The sequence below is a fragment of the Calidris pugnax genome, unplaced genomic scaffold (genome assembly GCF_001431845.1).
Source record: "Calidris pugnax isolate Ruff unplaced genomic scaffold, ASM143184v1 scaffold171, whole genome shotgun sequence".
Lineage (NCBI taxonomy): Eukaryota > Metazoa > Chordata > Aves > Charadriiformes > Scolopacidae > Calidris > Calidris pugnax.
Window position 1 is genome coordinate 1,480,763 of NW_015091064.1, and position 27,981 is coordinate 1,508,743.

General features: G+C 40.4%; 1 protein-coding gene across 2 annotated transcripts in view; it reads left to right on the forward strand.

Annotated features, from left to right (window-relative positions):
• Window positions 1-27,776, forward strand: part of COLEC11 (collectin subfamily member 11) — a 35,482-nt gene extending 7,706 nt beyond the window's left edge. Inside the window, exons 2-7 of one of the 2 annotated variants that reach the window (XM_014956820.1) lie at window positions 5,924-6,079; window positions 11,739-11,810; window positions 22,761-22,832; window positions 23,549-23,602; window positions 24,888-24,983; window positions 25,141-27,776. In XM_014956820.1, coding sequence (XP_014812306.1) covers window positions 5,950-6,079; window positions 11,739-11,810; window positions 22,761-22,832; window positions 23,549-23,602; window positions 24,888-24,983; window positions 25,141-25,550 — 834 coding nt within the window. In that variant the 5' untranslated portion in view covers window positions 5,924-5,949 and the 3' untranslated portion in view covers window positions 25,551-27,776. The remainder of the gene's footprint in view (window positions 1-5,923; window positions 6,080-11,738; window positions 11,811-22,760; window positions 22,833-23,548; window positions 23,603-24,887; window positions 24,984-25,140) is intronic. The other variant, XM_014956821.1, reaches the window with a different exon arrangement.
• Window positions 27,777-27,981: the final 205 nt, after the last annotated feature.

The following is a 27,981-nucleotide window of genomic DNA, read 5'->3' on the forward strand; positions in this document are numbered from 1 at the left end:
GGATTTTTATAAAAATGGTAAACTGCTGTTTTTTTTTTTAAAGGAGAGCCTTTTTTTTTTTTTTTTTTTTTTTTTTTTTTTTTTTTTTTTTCCTGGTGAATTTAGTCCCTTTAATTCTTTCCCTTAAGCATCTTTCTGCTTTCTGTATGCTGCTGGCATGCCAGCGCACAGTTTTGTAACACACTGAAGGCCATCTCAGCTGCTGCCAAGGGCATTTCTTTCCCTGGCTGGCAACATTTTTCACAGGAATGATGGCCATTTTACCCTCACCAGGAACCAAGGAACTAAATCAACTGCAAAATAATGTTACAAAAAGAATAGCTTTCTGCTGGTGTAGCAGCCTGTGCCTGTGATGATGGGATCAGCGGGCGGTTGGTGACCACACAGAGAAGGGGAAGGTAACGTGTGACTGCAGAGGGGGAGCCAGGCTGCTGTTAGCCCTCCCATAGATTGGCTTAGCTAATTAGCGATGGTGGGACTCCCCTCACCTAACTTTACCTACCTACATGGATGAGCTCGTCACATGCACAATGGGTAGGTACCTCCAGAGTCAATTATCTGTCCTGTTTTAGGATGACCTGTATCTCCACACCAAGGTGCCTTTCTCTGACTTGATTATATGTGGACCTCAGGGTGATTTTTCTCAGACTAAGCACCCAGGCCAGAATGGTTGAATCTCTCCCAAGGATCTGCTTATAACTTCTGCTAGCTTGAGAACTGGATCTAAGCAAAGTTGTCCTGATAAACAGGTATCTCCTAATGCCACATGTGCTCTGTCTCACTTTTTGAGGTGTCATACTTGCAGCGCTATACAGAGCTATTGTAAGAAAATTGGCACTTGGGACAAGAAATTGTGTGTGTCCCATCTCTCCCTCTAGTTACAGGTTTTGAAAACATATTTACCCTCTTCTGGCCCTATTTTCATCGCACCCTTGCTGAAGCTTTGATTTTATATTTCCAGCACAGTTAATTCTGACAAACTCATTGATTTCAGCAAAACTACATCAGGAAGAAATTTGTCTCAATTTTTAAAAACATTCTTCTCAATGAAAAGTGAGGGTATTTACTCCTATGTGTGACAAGGGCACCTACATTGTACAGTCAGAACTAATAGTTCCTTACACCTCACAAACATGTGCTGAGGAAATAGCTCTATTGAGCCAGAATTGAGTATACTTTGGGGAGTAACCAATGACTTCCTATCAGTTAGGCTTTTAGGTAATGTTAGCTTACCATCAGCTTAGAGTCATTCTTGTGTCCTCTGCAGCAAACTTTGCTGTTCTTCAGCAAAGCATCATCAGGACCTGAAATGTGTTATTTCTCTGCTTTATGCTACTTCATGCTCCATAGATTTCACAGAGACTTTGTAGCCGTGGCAGTTATGGTCCTCATTTTTTAATTTCTATGATATTAACATTTAGGGATTTTTTTTAAAAATCTTTCTAGCCCGTTGCTTTAACCTTTAAATCAACACATAGAATTTAACTTCAGAGCATCGCAATGTTACAAAAATGATCACCCATTGTTCAGCAGCTTTATAATGGATTCTGATTTTTATATTCTGGCTAAATGGTGAACTCTCGATTACCCAAGGTAATGCATGAAGGAGCTGGGAGGACAAATGAGAAAACGCTTAGATAAAGCATAGCTACACAGAACATCTGTAGGTTAGGATGATCAGCAAGGCTGTGATGGAGAAAGAAGAGGTCAATGACACGGGTTTCATCTCCAGTATGAAAGACATCTTCTCCAGGGAATGATCCACAGCGCTTGAGCCAAGGGGTGAAAAGCAGCTTGGACGCATAGGGCTAGAGGTTTGTCTCTTCTGCCTCTCCTCACTTCCCCCAGAAACATATCCTAGATCTGCACTGCGCTCTAGTGTTACCCTTGTAGCCCTGGAACTTAATTACCTTTTTTTTGTTTTGTTTTGGGTTTTATCTGTTCAAACTGTCTGAAATAGCATGAGGTCTGTGTCCCAGCCTGACAGCCTGGCATTTCACTGGCATCACTTTGTGGGCATGTGTTGCATCGGTAAGGATGCAGCTTAGGGCCAGACGGGGCATTTGAGGATACACAGGCTGCCAGATAGTTCTAGGAGGTGTTGGGATGTGGATGACGAGGACTTGAAAAGTCAGGGGAGTGAAAACTGTTGAAAGCTGTTGATGTGTCTGTAGCGCTGACTCAAACCTGCTTGGGAAAATCACCCACCAAACATGGCTGTGGCTCTGCAGACTGGTGTGTCTCTCTGTGCTGGGGGCATGCTCAATTCACAGTCTAGATCGTTTAGCTCAGAGAATGAAGTATAGTTTTAAAAATAATAAAAACATCATAATAAGAGTGAAAACAACTAGTAATAGTGAAATAAAAATAGCCCAAAGAGGAGTCCTATGGGATTAGGCAGAGGATTGCAGACACTCTGTAGCTGTTTGCCAGTGAGCACCATTTCCCTTCTGCATTTCTCAGCCATTTGGATTTAACTGGGTAGATCATCTGTGGTGTTGATTCTAGGTCCAAAATGACAGCATGCAATAAACCACCGGCCCTTGTGGAGGAGCCACTGGCAGATACGGGGTCTTCATGCAGGAGGCATTTGCTGGCTGAAGTGATCTCCAAGCTTTCCATCCACAGCTGGGGGGAAGCGGGGGAGCTCAAGGAGTGCTGGGTGCCAGCTAGCCTGGCCGGTCCTGTGGCGGTTTTGAGTGAGCCATTCTCTGATGACGTCTCAAGAACTTGTCACTTGAAGCCCGGCTTAATAAACTTCTTCTCTCTTGGCAACTGAGGCAGATTCCCTAAAGCTGACAGATCTCAAAAGTTGTTCTGAAATTATTGTGTTGGTTGCATTGGTACGATTCCATTCCTAATGGGAAGACAGGTGTTGTGCTATTTTTTTTTTTTTTTTTAAAGAAAAGACCATGAAAATATTGCATTTTCCTCCTCCTCATCTCACTTTTTTTCCCCAAAACTTTCAGCTTATGCTGATTTAATGGCTGCCATTGTAAGTGCTGCAAATTTGACTCCTGACCCCTGCTTAGACAGTGAGAAAATAGTCTTATTTTCACAAGTGTGAACATCTCTAGCTTTCTCTCTGGTATTGGTTTTACTAATGTTGAAGATACCAGGGCTAAGATAGAGGTTGAGAAAATAGGCTGACACCTTTTTCCAAGGACCAGTTTCAGTGAGATTCAGTTTCCTAAATGCCTTTATGAATCTGGATCTGAAAGGACTTGAAGGTAAGTCAGAAAGGCAAGGAATTTTCCAGGATTTTAGAATGAAAGGTACTGCCGTGGCACATACCTAAAGATCAAACTCTTATTTCAATCATATAAAGCAATTTTAGCTGCAGAAGACAAGGTTTCTTTTTAAAGCAGAAAAAGGTGGAGAAAGTGATATCCAAAGTGCTTTTGGTTTGATTTCTATTACTAATGTCTCCCTTTACTGCAGCTGCAGACTTGATAGAGTGTTTAATCTGCAACCTATTCAGAGATTCCTCTGTTAGTGGGTCTTTTTAGACCAAGGTAATTTTCCAGGTATTCGTGTGGGTCCAGGTGTTGTGACCTGACAGACACTAAGAAGCTCCATTTTTTAGACTGAGTCCATTTTCTGTGTGAGTCAAGCTATCATGAGGTAGGATGAGGTGTATCCCCTGTGTCTCTGTGGCTTGTAAACCCTGCAGCAGGCAGTGGGGAATGTGATGGAGCTTCATTGGAGGCTTTGTTTTCCCTAGAAAATCATTCATGTCTGGCTGCTGAGCAGCCCTGACAGTTCTCTGCTGCTTGATGCCTGTCTCATCTCTGAGCTGTGTAGGAGTTTGCAAAGGCAGATAAATATTTAACATACCTGGAGGCTTTTATCTTTTAGTTGTAGTCTGGATACATCTAAAACCTCATAAAATGCAACCAGAGGAGGTGATGCTGCCTTATTATTCACTAGCACAGAGACTGGAGCACCCACCTAATTTCAATTCCTTCTTCCGTCTGAGGCCATTTCATTCCCCTCTCTGACTTGTCTGTGGAGAATCCTTATCACCAGCCTGCTGGGTGCTCGTGCTGAAACCACCTCATTTCTGGGCTTTCAACTGTGTATCTAAACTACTTGGCTTGAAAGCTTATTTGTCTGATCTTCTTTTGGATCCTGAAGTGCCCCAGCTACAAAGAAAAGGTGGGATGTCCTGCAGGCTGGTGGCCAGGTGCTCCCCTGGGTTGTGGGGTGGGAGCTGCAGGCTGAGGCAAACCCACCTCCTCTGTTTGCTCTGCCCCTTCCTTTGGAAGGAAAGATAGGGAAGAAATTTGGGTCAAAAGGGGATACACTGTTCTGTGCCCCAAATCTGGATGATCAGTGAGAACTGAGGGGAGTGATGTGGAGCACCCCTGCCCTGCAGTGTGATGTAGCATCAGATAATGTAGTAAGAATGTTGTGTGGCAGAGCAACCTCTCCTGTAACTCATGCCTTGCCCACCCCATATGAGGAGGGAGACAAAATCTGCTCTCATCTGACCCCTCTGATGCAGTCTATGCATTTTATCTCCTAGAAGATAATAGGAGCACAAATCTGACAGCAATTCAGAAGGATAATTTATTCCCTCAACTCCAAAGTCATCTACTTAGTCTTGCTTCTCAGACATCTATTAAATGTGTCAGAGTTGATGGTGGAATTTAAAATTAGAGAAAGGCTTTTTAACGGCAAAGACAAAACAGAATTTTGCTGCATGTGGGGAGGTCAGTCTGCCTTCCTCTTGCTCCATCCCTTAAGTTTTGGTATCTGCTTCACCAGCTCTTTCTCACCCTGAAGATCCTTATTACCCTGCGGCTGCTGAAGGGCAGTTATGCCTTCAGGCCATCCCCAAAATAACAGACCCACCCTCCTAGACCCCCCCAGCATGTTGAGACATGCAGGCCCCTGTGCTGGACCCACCTGTGCCTGATACTTCTTGGCTTATTCTTGAAGAGAATCAGGGAGGGGAAAGTAATATACCCCAGTCTTCTTGCTCTAGGTGTAAAATGCATATGTCTGTATTGTGGCTATAAAAGATGATATACAGGTACTTTCTCTTGAAACCCTGCTATAACTTTCAGCTTGTTTATGTAGTACAGAGCCTTGGTGAAAGAAGGCCTGGAAAAACATATCAGAGGTGCATTAGTAACAATTTTGTCAAAGGGTATTTCTACAGACCCCCCAAATGCCGTCTTTTGATGGTCCTTTTGCACAAACTCCATTTCTGTACTGTTGCTTTTTGAGAGATCTCTTCATAGCCTAATATCAGGCAAGCCATTTCACTTGCAGGCTTAGACAAGGGTAGTTTCAGAGGTGAATCTTTTCAGGATTTATTGAAGGCTCTGATGTAACTTCATTGCATGATATAGTGAAATACTATCTCCCTTCCGCCCTCAATGAGTTACAAGAGGGCTATTGTATCAGACAATTTGCTGGGCACAATTTCGGTGCTCAGATAGATGGGAAGTGAAATTTCAGGCCTTTAGGTTCGTCTCATTGTCCACTGAATTGCCTCTTTAGAGCAGTCCGCACTCTTTCTAAGTGGCAACTTAGTACTAACATCTTTCAGTGCAAACCCATGTACTACATTTTCTCCTTTCACCTTTCCAGATCCCTTGCTCTAATAAGAAATCATGAACACAGAATTGCCTATTATTAACATTGCTTGTTCTCCTACTTCTTAAATAAATTTCTCCCGAGCTTTATTTCACCTGGTCTAACACCAAAAAGAACTGCTGAATGTGCTGCTGCATGTTTTGTGTGTGTCTGTGGAACATACAACCTGCTTGGAGGACCTGCACATGTCCTTCTCATGCTGTGTGGGTTACAGCACACCAAAACATATTGTATTTGTAGTAGGATACTGCATATGTTCAGAAACTGTTGAAAGTCTTTGGAATTCTTATAACTGTTTATTCATTCTTTTGTTTAGGAGTCAGTGACCTGCAAGTGCTCATTATGAAGAGAGATCTGGTTTTCTTGGTGACTCTAATTAGCCTTGTCTTCCTGTCACTGCTAAGGTCTGGATATACTCAACATATTGCAGAGGAGTCCTGCTCTGTTCAAATTCTTGTTCCAGGCCTCAAAGGTAATGTGGATATCTACTCTATCATTCAAATACTAATCCTTCCTTTCTAACAGGCTTATTTGCACCACTGATTGTTTCTAACAGAGACAAAGAAGGTGCCTTTAAGTTGTCCTCTTATTTGTCCAATTTTTAGCCACCTTAAGATGGAGTTTTAAGGTTCATGAGATGAACTTTAAGTCTGTTAAAATGAACAAAGTTCAGAGAATGCATGCCAATGTTTCCCGGACTTGCTCCTGATCAGTAGTGCTTGGTGCTCTGATCTGCTGCCTGGTTGCTTCCTCTGTGTTTATACTCATGGGTGGTGCACATAACCAAAGACTATAAAATCAGGCCCTACTTTATATCTGGAAAGGTTTTCATTGCCATTTTGTGATGTACTAATGGGAAGTATTTCATATTTTCTAGTCTTCAGCTTGTCTTCCCTTGGTTTTTAAATGCTCAAGTGCCTTTCAGAAGAAATAAAAATTAATTAGATCTTTGGCATTTCTATAGTTTCTGTTGACAAAAGCAACATTTTTACAAAGTATACCCCCAAACTATTGCCCAGAATAGTTGGCATAATCAGTTGCTGATCTTTTAGTAGCAAAAAGATGTGTTAAAGTACTGTAGATAGGAAATCAACAACTGGGAAGAATTAGCATTTTAAAGCAACAGCACCCATTATGCTGTGAAATCCTAGCTCTGTTTAGTTAATAACAGTAATTCTTGTTTCGGAGGCTAGGGTATTTTTTTGGAGTGTAACACCTGTGATCATGGGGAAATACCTGTTAACTAAGGACAAAACCCCCCATGAAAACCACCTGTTTATCATTAATGAAAAAAAACTTGCATAGTTTAAGAACTTTGAGTTTTTCTGGTAGTTATGCATTGTAGTATCACAAAACTCACTTAACAATATTGATGCCACTAACATTATCTAGCACGAACATGGGCTTTACCTTTACCAAGTTGCCTGAGGGCCATAGTATCGACTGCATGCACTGTCTGTGCTGGTTAATCAGTGTGGGTAAGGCTCAGTTTTGTCCTACAGTTGTTTATAGAGTTAAATTGCAAGCACAGCCTGGCCACAGGTTTGGCTGTGGTGTAAACTGTCCTCTCCAGACATTGCCCAGTCTGGATGTGGCTGCTCTGTGCTGGAAGCAAGAGAATTGGGCTGAAGAGGGTTGTGGGTTGTGCTTGGCCAGTTGGCTTCAGGACCAAAAAAGCTCTGCTGTTTTGTTTATTATTGTTATTAGAGATGCAGCTTTGGATGCCTGAACTGAACCAAAATCTATACTTTTAAAATCTTACTTCAATAAGTGGCCTTTGATGTCTTAATAGTATTTACACCTTCTGCAGATGTTCTAGTTAGAAAGAACACTGCATCCAGGTCTTCTGAGGCTTGACTAAGCCTTAAGTAAAGTTGTTTTATCTGTTTGATGTATTTGTTGTGAAATAAGCATAAGATAGCACTGTTGATGTGAGTCACAGAGGAGAACACAATCAAGTTAAATACAAGTTTTGTAAAGTTACACAGATCAGTCAAAGGTCAGACCCCACAGCGCTGGGGACTGAAGCTTTGAAATTATTTTTTCATTTCAAACAAGTTGACAAGCTTTGATAAATTTTGTAACTACTTTGCCTTAGTTTCCTTATTTGTGTAATCAGTCAAAATTGGCATCTGTGATTACCATCTTTATGAAAGGATCGCTATTATTATTGTATGCAGCAAAGTTTTTAAAAACATATAAACAACGCAGGACCCTGGCCCTTTGTCAGAAGGCAATCGTGAGCCAGGAGACAACAAAGAGGCCTGAAAACTGTCATGTGTTAATGATTTCACTTTGCTTCATGAGATGTAAGCCTTAAAAAAGTGAGGGAGATTGATGTACAAATTCAGTGAAGCACAAAATGGCCTGATACAGCCCTAGTTAATGTGAAATCCCTAAAAAGCTATCAATGCTCCAGCTACGCTGCCAGGGGGACTGGCTCAGAGAATTGGTAATGAGATACTGCTGTCCCCCGCTGGCACAACTCCAACCCATTTCAGTGGCCAAGGCTTCCTTTAAACTGAGCATATATGTGGCTGTGTGCCCAAATTTCAGCTCCCACGCAGTGGGATTTGCTCCCTGCGGCATTTAGGACCTACCCCATCTTCTCTGCTTGGCTGCCAGCAACATCTCCAATGCTGGAGGAACAGAGCCCAACACCACTGCTGGGCACCAGCCTGTTGGGATTTGGGAAAAATAGGCACAGGGAAGAAGTGGAAGAAATAAGGGAGACCATGGGATGTGTGAAAGATGAAAAGGGAGAAGGAGAGGGTTAAGCCTAAGTGGACCCCAAACGGTGAAGGAGAAAAGCACCAGGGAAAGGCACCCAAAAGTGGGGGAGCACAGTGGAGAAATTTTAGAACAGGAAGAGATAAAGGGAAAAGAGAAAAGAAGGGCACAAAGAATGAGACTGAGGGGAGAGACTGGAGGAAAGAAGAAAAAAAAAAAAAAGGACACAAAGCCAATTAGGACCTCACAGAATAAAAGGGGGAATCGGAAAGGGGATGAGATGAGAATGGAGGTGGAAATAGAAGAACAGAAGATTAAGAAAGCCAGTAAAGACACCAACAATAGAAAAAGGCACAAATGAGATTAAGGTCAGCAGCTTAGGTCTTAGGGACTGACTTTTTTTATTTATTTTTTTTTATAACCTCAACAGTATAAAGGAGTAAGATGAAATGCAGAAGGGAAAAATACTGTGGCTCTGAGAACCCAGACAGCAGACTGAGCCGTGTTTCAGAAAGCCAACAATATTAATAATGGGAAAAGTGTGTTGTGTGTGAAGAAGGGATGGATGATGAAGTCTCACTACATTGCTCACCCATATTCTTCCTAAAGTCCAGTTCCTTTTGATAGGCACATGAGATTGAAGTTACTACTATTGTGGAGAAAAAAAATAACATGGAACAATCCTTCAAAGCTTAAATTCTCGGTTTGCCACCTTATTTTGTCTCCCTTCTAGAATCTAAAGCAGGAATTGTCTTAATAGTCTCAATGGCATACAATACATAAAAAAGTTGATGCAACATAAATAAAATAAAACCAATTTTTTATACACCCACACTTGATGTGTCTACTCACACAGGGAATATGAGTAATGGAAGAAAGTTATCACCATATTTGGTGTGCTATTTTCATTATAGTAGATGTTACAGCTCAAGGTAGGCAGGATGCAAACGTAATCAGAGCCAATTTCTGTCCCAAGGAATTCACTAAAGGAGGCAAATTGACAGCAATGGTAAGATATATCATCTGAATTATGAAAAATCTCTCTCAGATGACAGGCAGAGAAGCTTCTCGTAGTGTCAGGGCTGAGCCTGATACCTGTGATCCTGCTGCAGCTGTTTGTCACCAGGGATAAATTTCTTTTGGGAGTGTGGGGCATCACAACAGTGTGGAGCACTGCGGGGCACATCTCACCCTGCCTCAGCTCCATGAAAACACTGCGCAGTGAAGAAGGTACTCTCTTGCACAATAGGGCTGGAGCAAAGAGCCATCTGGAGGGGATGGAAAGGAGCCTGGGCAGGAGGTACAACTCCAAAGGGACTGTGGCTGGTGGAGGAGGCCACAGCGGAGCAACAGGGTAGGGACCACGATGTGCTGTACCCAACCTCCTGCTCCTAAAGGGACTGGCTGTAATGTGTGGCACAGGGGCTGGAACCCAGAAAGGGGGTACAGAGGTGTCTTTCTCTAATTTCTTTTGTTCCCCTAACTCAGGAATCAAAAGGTAAAAGTTAGTGTTAACTGGTGATAAATTAAATTGATTGAAATTCCTTGACAGAAAACTGTTTTGTTGCCCATGACATCTGCACAGGCTTTGCTTCCTCAGGGTACATACAGCAAAAATAGGGACTTAAACATGGCAAAGCTGAACAGGGCCACTGGTCAATCCCTCTTGGCCAAGGTCTTGCCACTTAGACCAGCTGATAAGAAAAAATGCAGAGTGGCCTGTAGCTGGCCCTGTAATGGGGTAATCTCCTCCCAGGGAAAGTTTCTTAAACACCCACACTAAGGAATGCAGTGTCATCTTATTATAGGAATAAATGCAGGCAAGTGTAATGGCCTGAAGCAAGAGTGATCTATTTTATTGATCCCTAATGCACAGCTTTCACTCTGAAGAACGTGTAAAGCAATAGGCTGTAATAGCCTGCTCTCAGCCTCCAGAGAGCAGGGAAAAGCCATTGTCAGGATTTATCTTTGGGAAGCAAAGAACTCATAACCAGCCCTGAGGGGGGGAAAGGCAATCATACAAAGCCTATTGGTTACCTGATAATAAAAAAAAAAAAAAGTGACGTTCCCAAATGTGCCAAATAATAGCCTGTTTCATACTAACAATATTATTCACTGGGGATTATGTGAAGTTTGTCCTCATTAAGGTCAGAGAATGGCCTATTTTTGCATGTCTGAAGGCAGGGAAGATGGTCTGAAGCCTGCTGGCAGCCTGAAGAAGGAAAATGTACCAGATGGAGGGCTGAGTTCAGCTCACAGCCACCTCTCTCTACAATAAGGTGAGAGAGAGAGAGCTGGAGGCTGCGTATTTGAAAGGTGCCGTGTTGTGGCTTGTTTTCACATGTCATGTTTATGGTCCTTCTCCGAACCACAGCCGCCAGCTATGCCAGAGAGCAGAGCTTGAGGTGTGCATGATGAGCATTGACTTTCCTGCTGTGGTGCTCCCTTCAGTTTCCAGGAGAGCAGTTAATGCTCACCCTTATCTGTAGAAATACAGCGTTGGGGCAGCAGGTGTGTTGTGCTAGCTCTGGCTTTTAGATTCTGGCATTTTCTATTCTGTGGAAGCCATAGAACTTCTCCTTCATAAAAATCTTTTTTGTAAAGGTGGCTATGTAAATCATTATTTGTTTAAGAGATTTCAATTTTATGCCAATGGCAAACTACAACAGTAGTACAATCTTAGGGGGTGAAACAAGCTAAGCATCCCCAAATTTCCAATGAAAGGCACGAGGGAGGCGAACATTTACATAAACTGATAAGCTGAATATAATAATGCACCATGAGCCATATGCATGTAAGTATGATGCACAGTGGTTTGTACCATGGAAATGAAAAGGCACAGTATACAACTGAGAATATGGATTAGGAGATACTCTTTCTTGCTGAAAAATGATCCTCTAAATGACAGATGCATCAATGCCTTCCAATAGGCCTGATCCATCCTTACTCCATAAATGACAATGATAATTTGAGGTTATAGTTTTCACCTGAGACTTAAGCATGTCTTTAGGAGATACTCAGGAAGTGTTTGGTGAACACAGACCCAGAAGTAAGTGCTAAACTGGGGCCTAGTTCTGAAGCTTCTACTTAAGTGAATTGTGCTGTTGGGCTTTTTGGAGGTTGATGATATGAGTAACACCCACAAAACTAGACCCATCTATGAGACTTCAGTAATGTATTGACTTTGGTTTTGTCAGTTTCTATGCCAATTGCAGGAGACTCTCTTCTCCATGCACCAAGTAAAGCTGTTCAGTCATGTTGCATCTGCTTTTATTTTCCCCACCTCTTATTACAGTAGGCTTTTATTTTCAGTGGGGAGAATGGCACTCTTGGCATTGCCACCAACAGAAAATGGTCCTGGTTTAATGTGACTGTTCTTTTTTTTGCTGTTGTATTAACAGGGGAGGCTGGAGAAAAGGGGGAGAAAGGTGCTCCGGGTCGTCCGGGCAGAGTTGGGCCTCCGGGAGAAAAAGGTAACTTTCTTAAAGATGATGTTTTGATGTTCCTGACCAAATGCTGTGTTTTTTTATGAGGCGGTGCTGATGGGGATCCTCTCTCCCTTTGCTGGGTGACCAAATCATCCTTGGTTGTTTTCCTGTAGCGTTGTTGTGGTTTAATCCTGGTAGGCAACACAGTGCCACGTGCCTTCTCGCCCTCCCCCTGGTGGGATGGGGGAGAGAATCAGAAGGGTAAAAGTGAGAAAGCTCATGGGTTGAGATAAAGACAGTTTAATAGGTAAAACAAAAGCTTTTGTGCAAGCAAAGCAAAACAAAGAATTCATTCACCGCTTCCCATCGCTGACAGGTGCCATCCCCAGGAAAGCAGGGCTCCATCACACATAACAGTTACTTGGGAAGACAAACACCATCACTCTGAACATCCCCCCTTCCTTCTCCTTCCCCCAGCTTTTATTGCTGAGCAAGACATCGTGCAGTATGGCATACCCCTTTGGTCACTTGGGGTCAGCTATCCTGGCTTTGTCCCTTCCCAGCCTCTTGGTGGGGTGGTGTGAGAAGCAGAGAAGGCCTTGGTGCTGTATCAGCACTGCTCAGCAGTAACTAAAGCATCCCTGTGTTACTAACACTGTTTTGGTCACAAATCCAAAACATAACACCCTATCAGCTACTATAAAGAAAACTAACTCTATCCTAGCCAAAACCAGTACAGCTGTATGCACTTGTAGACTCACCATTGATTTCTGGCCATTTGTTTTTCTCCTGAAGCAAGGAGGAATTTTGACCTTCATAAATTTTACAGGAGATGCACATTCTGAAAAACTCACATTAAGAGTAGTCAAAACTTTTTATTTCAATATTGAAAATAAACATTTGACATTCCTGTCACCAGAACTATGGAGTTAGTTTTTACTGAACTGAATTTCCAAGATTCCTTTGAAAGCAATTGCAGGGGTAATTTATACTTCCTTGTTGATGATGCATGATCCATTATGTATTTCTGTAGGGCAATTACAGGAGTCTGATACCTGCAGTTTTCCCTGGGACCAAAATCCATAGCTAGAGCTCTTCACCCTACAGTGCATTGAAAAATTTATAACTCCCATGAGGGATGAGTGTGTTCAGTCAGTGTATTTCCCTTATGGAGATGTACTCTTCAAGGACAACTCTTATAAAAAATATTGGAAACTAAAATTTCAACTCTCGCAAGGTAATGCAGCATGAAGAGAAGTTAAAGTACCACAGAATAATTTAGGTTAAAAGGTCATAAAGAGCTCATCTAGTCCAATCTTCTGCTTAAGTCAGGGCAGACTTCAAATTTAGATCAGGTTGCTCAGGCTCATGTCTAGTAGACTTTTGAAAATCTCCAAGGCTGGAGATTCCACCTCATTTTTGATCATTCTGTTCACCAGTGTCATCGTGAAAGACCTTTTCCTTAGGGCCAACTGAAATTTTTCTTGTTGTAACATGATTGTTGCCTCGTCTCCTTTTGTTGTGTGTCTCAGAAGAGAGGGCTGCATGTTCTCTACAAACCACTTACAGGTAAAGGAAGACTACAATTATGTTACCCCTTACCTTTCTCTGCTTCAGGCTAAACAAAAACATCTTCCTCGTGAGGCTGGACTCCCGTTTGCTTCTCTTGTATGAGGGCCCAGAAGTCTCTGGGTCCTTTTATGCAAAGGGACTTTTTAGCCAGCCATTGACCAGCTTTCATCAATGCATGGCAGGTGAAGAACTTGGTGTTTGGCTGAACTCATAATATGCCTGCCAACACATTCCCACAGCTTGTCAATCTACACCTGACTGTCTGCCAGTGCACCAGCTACTCCTGCCAGCATGAGGGGTGTCTTGCAGACTCACAGAGAGCAACATACCAGTTGCCTGTTATGAAGCAAAGCTCCATGCATTCAAGGTGCCCGCCGTGCAGAGCAAAACCCTTTCCTTGTCTTCCCTGCCTGTCCTTCCTAAAGAGCCAATATCCATCCATTGCAGCACTCCTGATGTTCTGCCTGTCCCATCATACCTGGGTGACTGATGTCATTAAATGAATTCTCAGTTCCTTCTGTTTGTTTCTGTGATCATTTTTGTACAAGTGTTTGAGATGGGCACCTGGTCATAGTCTTTCTCATGAGGAGCTTGAGAGCCTCTCCCATCACGCTGTCTTGCATGTTTCTCGAGCCTGGCATTTTGTCAGATCAATTCAAAATTTTTAGGGCCATCCAAGAAGTAGAAGTCCTCTTTTTCAGTCAGGTTAGTCCATGACATAAAATTTAATTTATATATTTTATACTGTAAAATCACATTTATTTGGAAAAATCATTCTCATAAGGAATGCTTGATTAACTCTAATAATAATAATTTTCCAGTTTCATATGCCTCCAAAAGTCCAAAATCCTGAGGAGACTGAAAGAAATACTGAAGTGAAAATTCACTACAAGAAAACATACTTGAAACAGAAAAGAGATGAAAGAAAACTGAATATTAATTCATACTATATCAGTATTTTTCCAGGCATTGCTTTCAGATTAGACGCAGCCAAAATTTCTTACTGCTTCTGTAGCAACATACCTTTTCCACTTTCATTTGTGCATCCAGATTTGACTTGACACATGTATGTTCTTGGAATATCTGGTAAACAGTTTTATTTTAACATAGTAAGAAATTTCTACAAACAAGCTCCTGTTCAAAATGAATTCTAATGAACTAAACTTTTCATTAATGCTGTACATTTTACAGATATTTTTCTTCATCAACTTCTTTCTACAAATGTGTCTTGAAAAATAAATTGTTATCTTAAAACCAATTTGGACTATATGGTGCCAAATTTCATCATGATACTACATCTAATGTCACAGTGTTCACTGGATAAGCAAATGGACTTCACAGATGTGATTTCCACTGTGTGGAAAGGACACAGAAGGATATCCAGCCTTGACCCAGAAAGCCTTTTCAGTCTCCTGTCCTTTCAGTCAGGTTATCCTCCACAGACATTTTGTAGTACTCAGACCTGAAGACTCATGCATACTTTTCTAGACTCTCAAGCTACATGAGAGTGACTTAACTGTATATTCTCTTCCAGCAGCCCAAGGGTTTTCCCATTTGTTAGCCAGAGGCTGGAACTTTGAGGCACAAATAAAATATAACAATTTTCTTGGGAAAAATCATGTGAGCCAATAACACTGAAATATCCACCAGACTGACACCTTTTCATAGAATCATGGAATGGTTAGAGTTAGAAGGGACCTTAAAGATCCTAGAGTTCCAACCTCCTGCCATGGGTAGGGGCACCTTCCACTAGACCAGGTTGCTCAAAGCTCCATCCAGCCTGGCCTTGAACACGGATGGGACATTCACAACTTCCCCAGACAACCCACTCCAGCATCTCACCAGCCTCACAGTAAAGAATTTCTTCCTAGTATCTAATCTAAATCTCCCCTCTTTCAGTTTAAAACCATTATCCCTTGTCCTATTGCTACAGACCCTCATAAAGAGTCCCTCCCCATCTCTCCAGTAGGCCCCCTCTACGTACTGGAAGGCTGTTATTTGGTCTCCCTGGAGCCTTCTCTTCTCCAGGCTGAACAACCCCAACTCTCTCAGCCTGTCTTCACAGAAGAGGTGCTCTAGCCCTCTGATCATCTTTGTGACACTCTTCTGGACCCATTCCAACAGGTCCATGTCCTTCTTGTATTGAGGACTCCACAGCTAGAAGCAGTAGTCTAGGTGGGGTCACACAAGAGTGGAGCAGAGGGGCAGAATCACCTCCCTTGACCTGCTGGCCACGCTTCTTTTGATGCAGCCCAGTTAGCTTTCATATTTGGTTGTTCATCTTATGGAGGGATAAGAACTGAGCATCATCTGGAAGCTCATAATGTGTTCACAGTTTTGGTCTCAGAAATGACCAGTTAATCACTTTTTCCTGGACAAATTACTAAATATCCATTCATGACCTGCTATTGGCTTTGCTTTTTTGCTCTGTTTTTGACCTCTTGATGGGAAATAGACCACTGATGTCTTTTAAAGTGCTGGCCAAGTATTTTAAAAGCTCAGATGGTGTAAAGCTTAGACCTGTGATCCAGGTGCATAACACATAGCTTAGTGGGTAAGGAAAGATGGATAAAATTGTGGCCTCACTTTGTATTGGCCCCTTTCTAAGAGCACACATTGATGATTACAGCAGCCCTGTTTCTGTGCACTAGCCTGTTAAACTGCAGTCACAGTGTTAAGATGAGTTTGACGCCCTGTATTTCTATAGAAGCCTGATAATTGTCTTGTTGGGCTACTATTTGGCTCCTCCTGTTAGTGGAAACCACTAAATTTCACTATATTTTTCTGCTGTAGTTCTTCTGCAACATTTGTAGAGTTTTTGACTTTTGGTGTTAATTCACATTATCTGAACATGGTAGTCTCTTTTTTTTTTTTTCCCCATTCTCCTTTCTTTGTTTCGTTTCTCAAGCAAATTCATCCTAAGAAAATGTGCTTAGTTTCTTGGAACTCCTTAGGTATATAATGATCACTGAATAAATAACTTACAAGCTAAATGGTTTTCTTATGGTATATTTGACCTGAAATGAGCACCTCAAGACTAGAAAGTGCTGCAAATGTTTTTATCATATCCTTTCCTCATTATATGTTCACATTTTGGTAGTTCAGAAGCTGATAAACATTAAAAGGTTCTGGTGCTTACCTGAAATAAATCTGGTTCTGAGTGTCTTGATGTTTCAGGGTGACATCAGACATCCTGATGTCTTTGGGCACTGATTAAGGTTAAATTCCACTTACTTTCCTCATTGCTTTTAATTAATTGTATAGGTCAATTATGATGCATTGCATGTCAGCAGGATATAAGACTGTGTTGGCCTTATGTAAAGCATAGAGCACTGGATCAAGCGCAGTGGCTGACTCAGATGAAAGCAGCGTGTACTGCAGCGCGTGTTTTGGGATGTGAAGTTCGTAGATGTAACTTTCCCCACTTGCACTAATTCCTGTGCGGCACACTCCCGTGTTGGGAGTGAACTCAGTTATTTAACTGAGTCATGATCCAGTCTATACATAACTTCCACGTATACAAAGTCCACACAGATATTTCAATAACAACACGTGTAGCATGGATTTTGGAGCAGCATGGATTCTGTTTATGGCAATCAAAATAAGGAGGAGAGGGTGAATTTGCTGTTGGAATGCATAATCAAAGGAACAGCACATTAAAAATGTTTTCTTCAAGACATTTTGATTTTGTTAGAGCCATAACTATTTGAAAACGTTATTTTAGTATTTTAATTTCAGCCTCTATAAATTGTACTTCATTTATACTTAATTATAATGGTATGTGAAGCAGAGTCACATTCTAATCTTAGGTTTTGAACTCAGCTGTCTCTACAGTGTTAGCACAGTGATGTTGGCTTTTGCCAGCTAACACTTTCCCAGGCAATTCTTGGGGATGTTTTGGGAGCTAACACAATGAGCAGCTTGCAAGTGATTATCCTGGCTTGAAGAGTAAGACAATTTAATATCGTGGAGTGTACCATTCTCAGCCACCTGGTTCCCACTGCCAGGGAACAGTCCCAGGCATTTAGTTTACTAGTACAGGCATAGCCTCTTAAGTAGGAGAGAAGACTCATTAATTTAATTGGATTGGAGCCAGAGTGCTCAGTCATTTGTATAATCAAATTCTAAAGAGAGGTAATAATAATTTATATTTTAGTATTACTGATTGTTCATTAATATGTAATCAATCAATCCTTTACTTTTACATGAATTTATTGCTTGCTAAGGAGTGCTGCAGGCAGGATTCCATATAAAAGTCCTGACATTGACAGTTGTGGATTCACAAAGTGAGTATCTGTTTCAAAACTGTCTTTCAGTTCCACCTGAACTCAATAGGATTTTGAGAAAATCCATACTAGACTGAGTGGACAAAATGATGGCAGATGGGCTTCAGTGTAAATAAATATACTGCCTAGGGACATTAGGGATGCATAATTTAATCCTTCCTTACACGATGCCAAGAACCAGAATTGTCACTTAAAACTTAAGAACTGCTCTGAAGTCATTAGCAGCAGCCCAAAGCCAACAAAACACTGCCCATCATTAGAAAAGGTACCAAGGAAAAAAATGGAAGTTTTATTTTTGCAGCTGATTTTGCTCAGTATAAAAGCCTGACAATTGCTGTCTCAAGTAATGAGTGTGATTCTGGCTTCTGTCTCTCAAGAAGGGCATGAGAGTTTAGAGAGGGGCAGCAGAAACACAAAGAATATGGAAGAGTTGCCTCATAATGAGAAACTGGACAAGTTGAGATTCTTACATCTGTACAGAGTAGTCTGAGGAGGATATAGTGGAGGTTACAGAATCACTAGATCCCATCATACCTGAACTAGGAGGCACTCACTGAAACTGCTGGGAACTGATTCAGCAACTCCACCTGCAGTGGACTGCAGACAGTGGCTGGGATTGCGTGATCTCCCTGTATGGCACCTTCTGCTGCCACTGTGGGAATCAAAATTGTGGGCTAGGGGGACCGTTGGTCTCAAAAACTTGATATTCTGTTGTTAACATAATTCTGGCAAGATATGTATTTCGTAAGTGCAGTTATTTATGTTTGTGTGCATCTGAATATAAACTCCTCCATTCAGGAATGGACCATACTATCTCAATTTCTTTTGTTTTGAATGTACTTTAAAATTTTCTGCCTCCCTAGATTTGTTTTTTTCTTACTTCTTTACTTACTTAATCTTTGATTTCCTTTGCAAATTTTCTAGCCTTTCTGATTTCTAATCAGTATGGATTGATAATAGTTTCCTCTTTTATTTCCCCAGTTTGTTATGCAAAGTTTTAAAGTTTCACTTTGTCATTAATATACTGGATCACTGCTGAGAGGAGGTTATTTCTCCATTGTCTACCAAGGGAGCTTTGATAGATAGCTTAGACTAAACCCCTAACTTCCAGGTGGCTAATGTTGGGTGAAAATAATTTGCCCCAACTACGTAAACTACGTAAAATGCCACCTGGGATTATGCACTCTTTGTTCATATAAGATGTAACTGTGTTGTAATCGCTGCTCCCTAGCCAATCACCAACCTTCAGTGGGGTGGATAATTTGGATTATTTACCATAAAGCAGTACCACAGTCTATTGGTGTATTCAGAATTTTCCGATTTCCAGTTGCCAATAGTTTTAAAAAGTTAAGTGTCCTGAATGTAGGTTACTACCATACCATAACATCATTATATCCTTTATATCTCATTTATTATATCTCATTCAAGTCAAGGTAAATACTTACATTGGGAATACTGACTGCTGCAAGGTTAAGGAGGTACACTGGGGCAAAGACACTCTGTGCTTGGTCTGTACCTTACGTTCTTTTCCTAAGTATCCTCTGCAGCTTGATGTCAAAGACGGCCCTAGAGTCAAGAGGCCTTTGGTCTGGTTTGGTACACTTCTACTTTTGTTGTTAGGTAGGTGTCCGCAATGTCCGCTATTTGAAATAAAAGAATTTCTATCTATCTGATTTGTCTTCAAATCCTTAAGTTTGGGAAGTAAACTACTGCTCTCTTCCATTTGACACGATTCAATTCAATTTGCCTGTGACATGGTGAGTTTGTATTTCTGTTAGATTTGTCTTTTGGAGAGTTTTATCTTTTTTAAGTATTTTTATACCTTCTTGTCTGTTCCAGTTAATCCCGTCTAAAGAGACTGGTCATACTGTATGAAGACCCCCATTTATAGTGTTGCACAGAGCCAAAGCCCTAATTTTTTCACTGGTTGTGCATTCATCTCTGGTGTTTTATTTCTTCTCTTGCTTGTGGGCCCGAAAAGGCCACCAAAAAGATCATTTAGAGTTTCATTCTCTTCAGTTCCTTCCAAAATCCTTTAAGTCTTCTATAATTGGTTCCAGTGTATAGCACCTTCATCTGAGAGATGACAGACAACTTGCTTCATATTCTCCATTCAAACTTTCTGTTAGATTTCCTACTTTTGGTCTATGGAGACTTAATTTCTTTCATTGTCCTCATTTCTTTCCAGCTCTCACTTCCTGATTTCATTAAGACTCTTTAGACCGTATTTTTGGCAATCACAAGGCCACTGAAAAGGACTTTACAAAAGGACTTAAAACTTTTGAAACCCTCAAGGCAGATGGGTTTCTCTTGAAACCTTGTGATTTATTCTGCAGAAGAAGCAGAATAAGCAAGCCCCTGGAGTAGAAGCAGGGGTTAGTCACTGTAAGAGAAAACCAAATCCAAACAGTTCTTTTAATGAGCACAGGAGACTTAATGTATGTCTTCATTGTTTGAGATAACACACTTTTACTTCTGAGCAGATCATGTAGCTTTCACTAGCTATTGCTGAGATGCAGTTCATTTTCTGGGCAGTTATTTATGAGAAAGACAGTGAAGTGATGTTATATATTTTATTTTATTTATGCATTAGTTCGATGTTTCTATTTAATTTCAGGTGTAGCAGTCTGAAAAGAGAAAGCATTCAAATATCTGCCAATCTGTGCAATAATCCAAATTCATAAATATCCAAAGCAAGAAAGGTCATTTTTAGAGCAACTTGATAAGCTCATTACAAGCTGATACTTTAGAGATTTTCAAATAAATACCCTTTCAATATACTGTCTATATTGGATAAATATCCAATGGTAGCATCAATACCTTTATAACCTGCACAGCCCAACAGATTGCATCTTTAAGGCAAGCCATGAATCTGTTCTGAAAGCCTGAATGGATCCATTCTTCCAGTAGGAATATATAGCATGCCTCATGGTATCAAGGGGAAGTTGCTTGAGACTTCATGGAGTAATACAGAGGACATCTCTTAGCCTGGTGGTCGTCAGTTTATATTCTGAAACTTGTTACTGATTACACTTGTAAGTTAAAAGTAAAGGTGAAATACATCATAAAATTATCCAGCAATAGAAGAAATATGTGACTGTCTGTTCAGTTGCAGTAAACAGAAGTCAACAGATCTTCAGTTGTCATAGAAGCATAAGTGGGCCTGAGCTGTCACAATTCATGCAAGTTCAGTTGCTGGGTCCCTTTGGTAGATTTTGCTCCTAACTCATCTCATTGATTCCTTACTCCCTTGTAGCTAAACAGTGCATAACAGATCTTGCTTTTAGCCAAGAAACAATATTTTCAACAATCATTGAAAAAACCACATCAATATTTCTTAAAACAGCCTTGGGTTTCTGCAGGATGGGAGCCTCCAAAGGCGTTTGACTTCTCATCCCTGGAGTCCCTTTGTAACCACTCTTCATTAATACTGTGTGGTACAGTGGAAACCTACCTATATGACATGGCTGTACAGCTGTGCTGCCTCCAGACCACGTTTCTCTTTGAATTCATGATACAAAGAGGCCTAAATGTGATGACATCGTGTCACTCAGGTGTTGTACACAGGAAAGGGTATTACCAATGCACACTGAGATGTGGGGTTATTTCCTGAGGCTCCTCTGGCTGTAGGAACTGTAGCATCAGGCAAACTTTGCCACATTCACTACATAGTGAGTGTAACAAAAAAACAGGTCTCATTCGATAGGTCCCAGAAAGTCTACCTAAAAAAAAATCAGGGAATCCTCTCTAAACCAATGCCAGAACCAAAAGCTCATTTAGAAATAATAATCTGACAAGTTTAGACTACGTAGAGTTTCTTGACTGTAAGTGGCATGCTTTAAGCCAAAAACTTTAGTTATGTGTAAACCTGTTGTATTTATTAGGTACTTAGTGCTTGTTAATATCAACTTCTGATCCCCTAATCTTGTAGATAAGCACTGTAGGCATCAAGTTGAATAAAGCTTTGCTATTACAGGCAAAAGTTCTTCTCTCAGATTTCCACCGTTAAGATAATTATTTTCATAATGTTTGTGAAATACCATCCAGAAAAAATGAATGATGTAACAAGCATGTTTTATCTGTTTTATTATTTGAGCTCTGGAGGAGCTCAGATCAATGACATCAATACTTGGACTGTGGCACACATTTTATTAGTGGTTTGTGAAGACAGTGATGGCAAAGAAATTGCCTGTTCCAGTGCAAATTCTGTTTCCCCTGAAGCCATTTTAATATTCACTTTACATCAGACAGGAAAGTACAACTAATAGAAAAGAGGTCAAAGTCAGGCAAAGTAAGCAAATCAAGCTATCTTGCATTAGATTTCTGGGTATGCCTCATGGACACAGGTAGGTGACAGTGGCTGGTTCATGCAGATTTGTTGACAATTTCAGTTGACCTTAGGAGGTGGATAGATGCCTTTTAATTGTAAAAACACAGCCGAGGAAAAATATTTTTTAGCAGCTCCTTTGCTACAACTGCACTTTGAAGTATTTTGTGGAACTGCCTTCAAAATCAGTAAGATTCAACGTTGCTGGTTTGAGTCAGACCTTTTATAATCACATGTATGTGTCTGTGTATATATGTATATGTGCCTATATAAGATTTCCCTTAATTTCCCTTTTTCATTAATGTAATCTTCAAATGCAAGCACAAAGAATGAGGATGCGACTGCTTGCACAGTGTTTATATTGTTTAAATGAACCATTAAGGCCAAATTCAGCCCTCAGTTCCAGTGGAGATACTGTATAAGATGAAACTATCAGTTGTGCTTGGATCCTTTAATTCTTCTCAACTCTGTGGTAGTTTTAAGCCACTGAACCCTGTTTGAATGCCACCCCCCCTCATTTTGAACATAGTTCTGGCATCATCATCTGGGACAAGTTTGCAAAAGCTTTTCTAGTGGCTCTCGGCCAACATCCGTTTTCGTTTACACCTGTGTGCCTCGTTAATGTCAATTGCTTTGCAAAGATTAAATCACTGTCCATGTTGTTATGCATAAGTTCTTCACAAGGAGCTGGAATGTTCAATGAATGGGTTATACCATGGTTTTGCGAATTGTAAAAACTGATATTGCAAACATCTGAATGAATCAGATTACATTGCTACCTCGTGTCTTTCATCTTTCTGTGATGTTTAGGAGAAATGGGGGACAAAGGGCAGAAAGGCAGCATGGGACGGCATGGAAAAATTGGTCCTATTGGTTCAAAAGGTAAGCTTCACTCATTTGTTTCTCTGTTAGTGCTTCAGATGAAAAATCTGTGATCATTTATGTTTGAGAAAAGGTTAGTGGGTTGAGAAGCACTTAGCAAGCCTCAGAGTTTACCATAATAGAGTTTCTTACACTGTTGTCAGGCAGATGACTGAGATCTCTCAGTTACCTTTCGCTCTGACAGCTGTATATTTAGCCTTAAAGCAGGGTGAGAATCCTGGTTTAAGGCTAAATAAAGAACTTTGTGCACCGTCAAACAAGTGTGAGTGTGGACAGTTAAGAAGTAGCTGGGAAGGTGCACTGTGTTTTGGCAGACATTTAAGAGCCAGAAGACTTGAATTCTAATCTTGCCTACCCCATAGGCTTTCTATTAAGCCATGAGGACCAATGTTTACTTAAGCCTCTAGATTACTAATCTAGACCTAGACACCAGCATAGCATATCCATCCCTTTTCTCTCTGTGGCATCTGAACTTATTGGTTCTTTGAAGTTCATGAATGTCAAAAAATGGATATTGGTACATATTCTTTGAGTTCAACTTTCATGGTATTGGCTGGCCTTTGCTGTGGAATGACAAGGACAAAAAAATATATTTTTGCTAGGGCTTATTTCTACTTTCCACATTTGAATGTTACTAGAGAAAAAATAAACAAGTTCCAAATGAACTCTTGACCAGAAAAGCTGCATTAAATTTATATTATTTTTCCTCTTTTTAGGTGAAAAAGGAGATAACGGTGACATAGGACCACCAGGTCCTAATGGTGACCCAGGTAATCCATGATGCACCTTGTGTACGTGAAGGATTATACAAGATGCATGCATCATCACCAAAAACACGTCTTACCTACTGGGGGAAATAATGAAAAATTAAATATTTGTATAGACACTGTAATATTCCACTGTTATATTTCCAAATTACTTAAATTTATTGAAGCTGCAGTAGTTTCTGGACTTGTAGTGTGTTTTTTGCAACAATGCCTCAGAGCCCGCCAGAGGTGTGATCGCTCTGAAGACTGGCGGGAACTGAAGTGCAACTGTCTGTGTCGTTCAACACCAGTGCAAAGGGGCATCTCTGCACATCCCACTCTGGCTTCCAGCCACAAAGGAGCAGGTCGGAAGCTTCTGCCCCTCTATGGATCATTGTTGTAGAGCAGGAGATTACCAGGAATACAGATATTCCAGAGAAAAAGGTGAAACCCTGGCATAAGAAGTGTAAGCTTTACAAAAGTGGGAGATTCAGATTTTGCCCAATTTGTTCCTTCCTGCCAGGGTGCACTGAAGGTGCACCAATTAGTTTTGTCATGAGAACATAATTTGTCACTCTAATTCCTGAGACAGAATACCATATACCTTGCCATCTAGCACAGTTCTGCAGTGTAAGTACTCCCTGCTTAGACTGAATTAGGCACCTAAACTGAGTAATTGAGCAGTCAAATGCAGATTTGAATAATTGCAAACAGAGCTGGAAACTCTAATTGATCCTTGTTTGGAGATTTGAGCTCATGGATGTAACAATTACCCTTTTAGTATTCTCGCTCAGATTATCCTTGTCAAACTAATATCAATTTGGGTTAAAAGACGATTTCCTATTGTGTTATTTTATTGGAAGAGGTACGGTAAATTTTGCAGGTAATTATGTGGATTACATGATCAGAACATTAGCCTTTTGGATCTGCTATGTTATGTTCCTTGTGAGGAACAGGAGAACAATGTGCTGTGCTGATTTTTACTGTGGAAAAAGTGCTCTTTGTAGAAGACTGGAGAGAATAATTTTACTCAAAATGCAAAATTTTGACAAATATTATTAGTTAAAAAAAAAATCTGTTTTTTTTCTTTTTCAGAGAATATCTGTTAGTGTTTAGGTTAACAGTAATCTTGCAGGGCCCAAGCTTCTTGGGAAGTGAACTGTTCTGGATAGGCCTACGTGCTCGTGAGAACCATATGGTGGTGCAGGGTAGCAAAGACTATGGGTTTCTGACCATTATTTGCAAGGCAAGTGTCCTTCTCCAGGGCTGTCAGGCTTTTTTATTTTGGTGTATGTGTATCATTTCACAGGCATCCCCTGTGAGTGCAGCCAGCTAAGGAAGGCTATTGGTGAAATGGATATCCAAGTGGCCCATCTGACAACGGAACTCAAATTCATAAAAAATGGTAGGTTAATTTTGTATAGATATTTTTCCTTTCTCGTTGCTTCATTTTACTGGTGGAATTGCTCGTAGAGAGCAACACCGTCCTGCATCTGACTTGTGAAGCTATTTTGGGGTGTACAGTAAGTTGGTTTATAGAAATGCGAGTGCTCACTTTTCAGCACTGCCCTCCCCCGCAGCTGTTGCTGGTGTGCGTGAGACGGATAATAAGATATATCTGCTGGTGAAGGAAGAGAAAAGATACAAGGAAGCCCAGCTCTACTGCCACGGAAGAGGAGGGACGCTGAGCATGCCCAAGGATGAGACCGCCAACAATCTGATCGCCTCATACATCAACCAAGCCGGGCTCACTAGGGTTTTCATTGGGATTAACGACCTAGAGAAAGAGGGAAATTTTGTCTATTCTGACCGATCGCCCATGCAGACCTTCAACAAATGGCGCAGTGGGGAGCCCAACAATGCCTATGACGAAGAGGACTGTGTGGAGATGGTGGCGTCTGGAGGGTGGAATGATGTTGCATGTCATATCACCATGTATTTTGTGTGTGAATTCGACAAGGAAAATGTCTAAGTTGGTCTGCTCGTTCTTTATTTTAAGAAAAGGTTTTAAGCTGATTATATAAGTTACCCTATGTTTATAGAGTACAAGTGATATTTTGCAAGTATGTGGCATCAGTGTTGTACAGCTGTAAATACAATTTAGGTATTTCAAATATCAGTATTTACCCTTCAGAAGGGAAGAGCAGTGATAAGACATAGCTTGGTTTTTTTTCTGTAGGAAAAACATATATTTAGATAAAAATGTGGTTTGGGGCTAAATTCTACCCTCAGAAGAGTTAACAAATGCAATTGCATGACTGTAATGGAAGGCAGAATTTGGCCTCTAGTTTTTAGAACTATTATTTCTGAAGAAGTCAATTCCTGATATTCTTTTATCTTAGCAAAATTTGTAGTTATAAATGTTAATTGCTTGTAGTGCTACAGGGATATTTCAGCAACAAGACAAATATTTTGTATACTCCAGTTAATAAGTACAAGTATTACTGTAAGTTTTTTGGATGTGGAAGGCATTACAACTATTTTTTTGAAAAATAGCCAAAGCAAACCAACAAATCGGGAGTCCTACCAATTTTGTAATGTTTCTTTATTAAATTCTCCACAGATGTATGACAAGGGGGCACTTAAGTAAACTGAGTTTTAGTGCTGAGGGAGAACAAAGTTCTTTTAATTTAGTCCTGAAAGAGGGATCCCAGCAAGATGGGTGTTTTGTCCTTGGCTAAAGGTAAAGTAAGATTTCAGTTTTCTGCATTCTTTAGTTGAGAATGATTCAGTGCATGAACTATTTCAGGCCCCAATGATTTCTTAAAGTAAACATATTTCACTTTTGTATAAGTTGATCTTGGTGCATCTTGTTACAAAAGAAACAGAAGGCCAGCACTCCACAATTTAAAGCAGATTTCATAAATGGACAACAAATCTCATAAAAACAGTTTAGCTACTAGTTCCTTTTGGTAGGAAAACATCTTATACGTTTACTCAGATTACAAGGGTGAATTCCTGAAAAGCAGCAAAAGTTTCCAAAATTTTCATGATTATGTATATTGCAGTAATAAGTAATTTTGCAAAAATAATGTATGTACCCAATTTATAATTGCATGTGATGAAAAACGTGATGTATATTTAAAAAAACCCAACAACATAATTTCACAAAAGAAATGGTGAATTACTTTGGATCTTCCTAGGAGCCAGTTGCAGGACATCTTGTCTTGCCATTAGGCATAGATAGATGACTGCAAAGTCTCTGTGTTTTTTCAGGACAGTGTTTTAAGATGATTTCTAAGCCGAAATGAGCCTTTGTGTATAATATTGTAATCTAAACACATATCTGATCATTAGGGGAGATTGATCTACAGGATATCCACAGAGGATCTGGCATGTTCTCCCAGATGTTTCCCTACAGCAAGGCAAGACCAAATCATATTAACTCTGCAGTGCTGTGGTGTATGAACAATCAATGACCTTACAATTCTGTTCATATCCACAGAGTCTGACAATATTTTATGTGATGCTATTATTATATACCTTAGAAAACAATCCATTTTGCTTGCTATATTTACTCTGTGAATTTGAATCCATTATATATATATATGTTTGCTATTAATTTTGAAGATCAGTAGCAAATTCTATAGTATTCTATAGTATTTTAATATCAGCCCAGCTCCAGAGCAATCACTCTAAGAAATGAACGGTTCTTTGATTGTTTTACTTTTTTCTAATAAAGGTAGGTATGATTCCTATATGTTAGATGTGCTTCCAACTATACATTGAAATCTATTAAATAATGTGAATATGGTTCTACACTAATATTCAAAAGACTCTTTACAGAATTTTTAGGGAGCTAACAATTCCAGGGGAGCAATTTTTTTGATAGAATAACACCTTTTGAATATCATTATTGGTTTCTGCCTGCTATAGAAACTCTCAGTTTAAATCTCCAACATACTTTTGTCAAATCATTGTAGCTATGTTAAAACAGTCCAAACCTGAGTTACAGGTGTCTGAAGCTCTGTCATTGTGTATGTGCTAAAGTTGCTGTTTATTTTTCACCCAGGTTTTGAAAGTCTCTGTTGTAATGTTTGATTTCCTCAGAAACACAAAAATAGGCCTTTTGAGGAAGTGGGAAGCTTTTTCAGCTGTTATTTTATCTGGAAATCACACCACATTTATAAAGATTGCCTTGATGTGTAGAGCATTTAAGCAGTCTCAATTTCTATTAAAATTTAAGATGAAAAATAAAGGCAATGGAAAAAACATGTATTTCCTCCAGTTCTGTGTTCTTCAGGACATGTTTTTGCAGCTCCTGATACACAAGATAGAAAGGAAATTAATTGTACTGTCAGGGCCCCGTTCATTGTCTGCAACAGTCCTTATTTCACCATTTGGTGAAGAGGAACAAGGCTGGTGTGCAAGGTCTCCAGCTGTCCTGCAAGGAGCAAAGACTG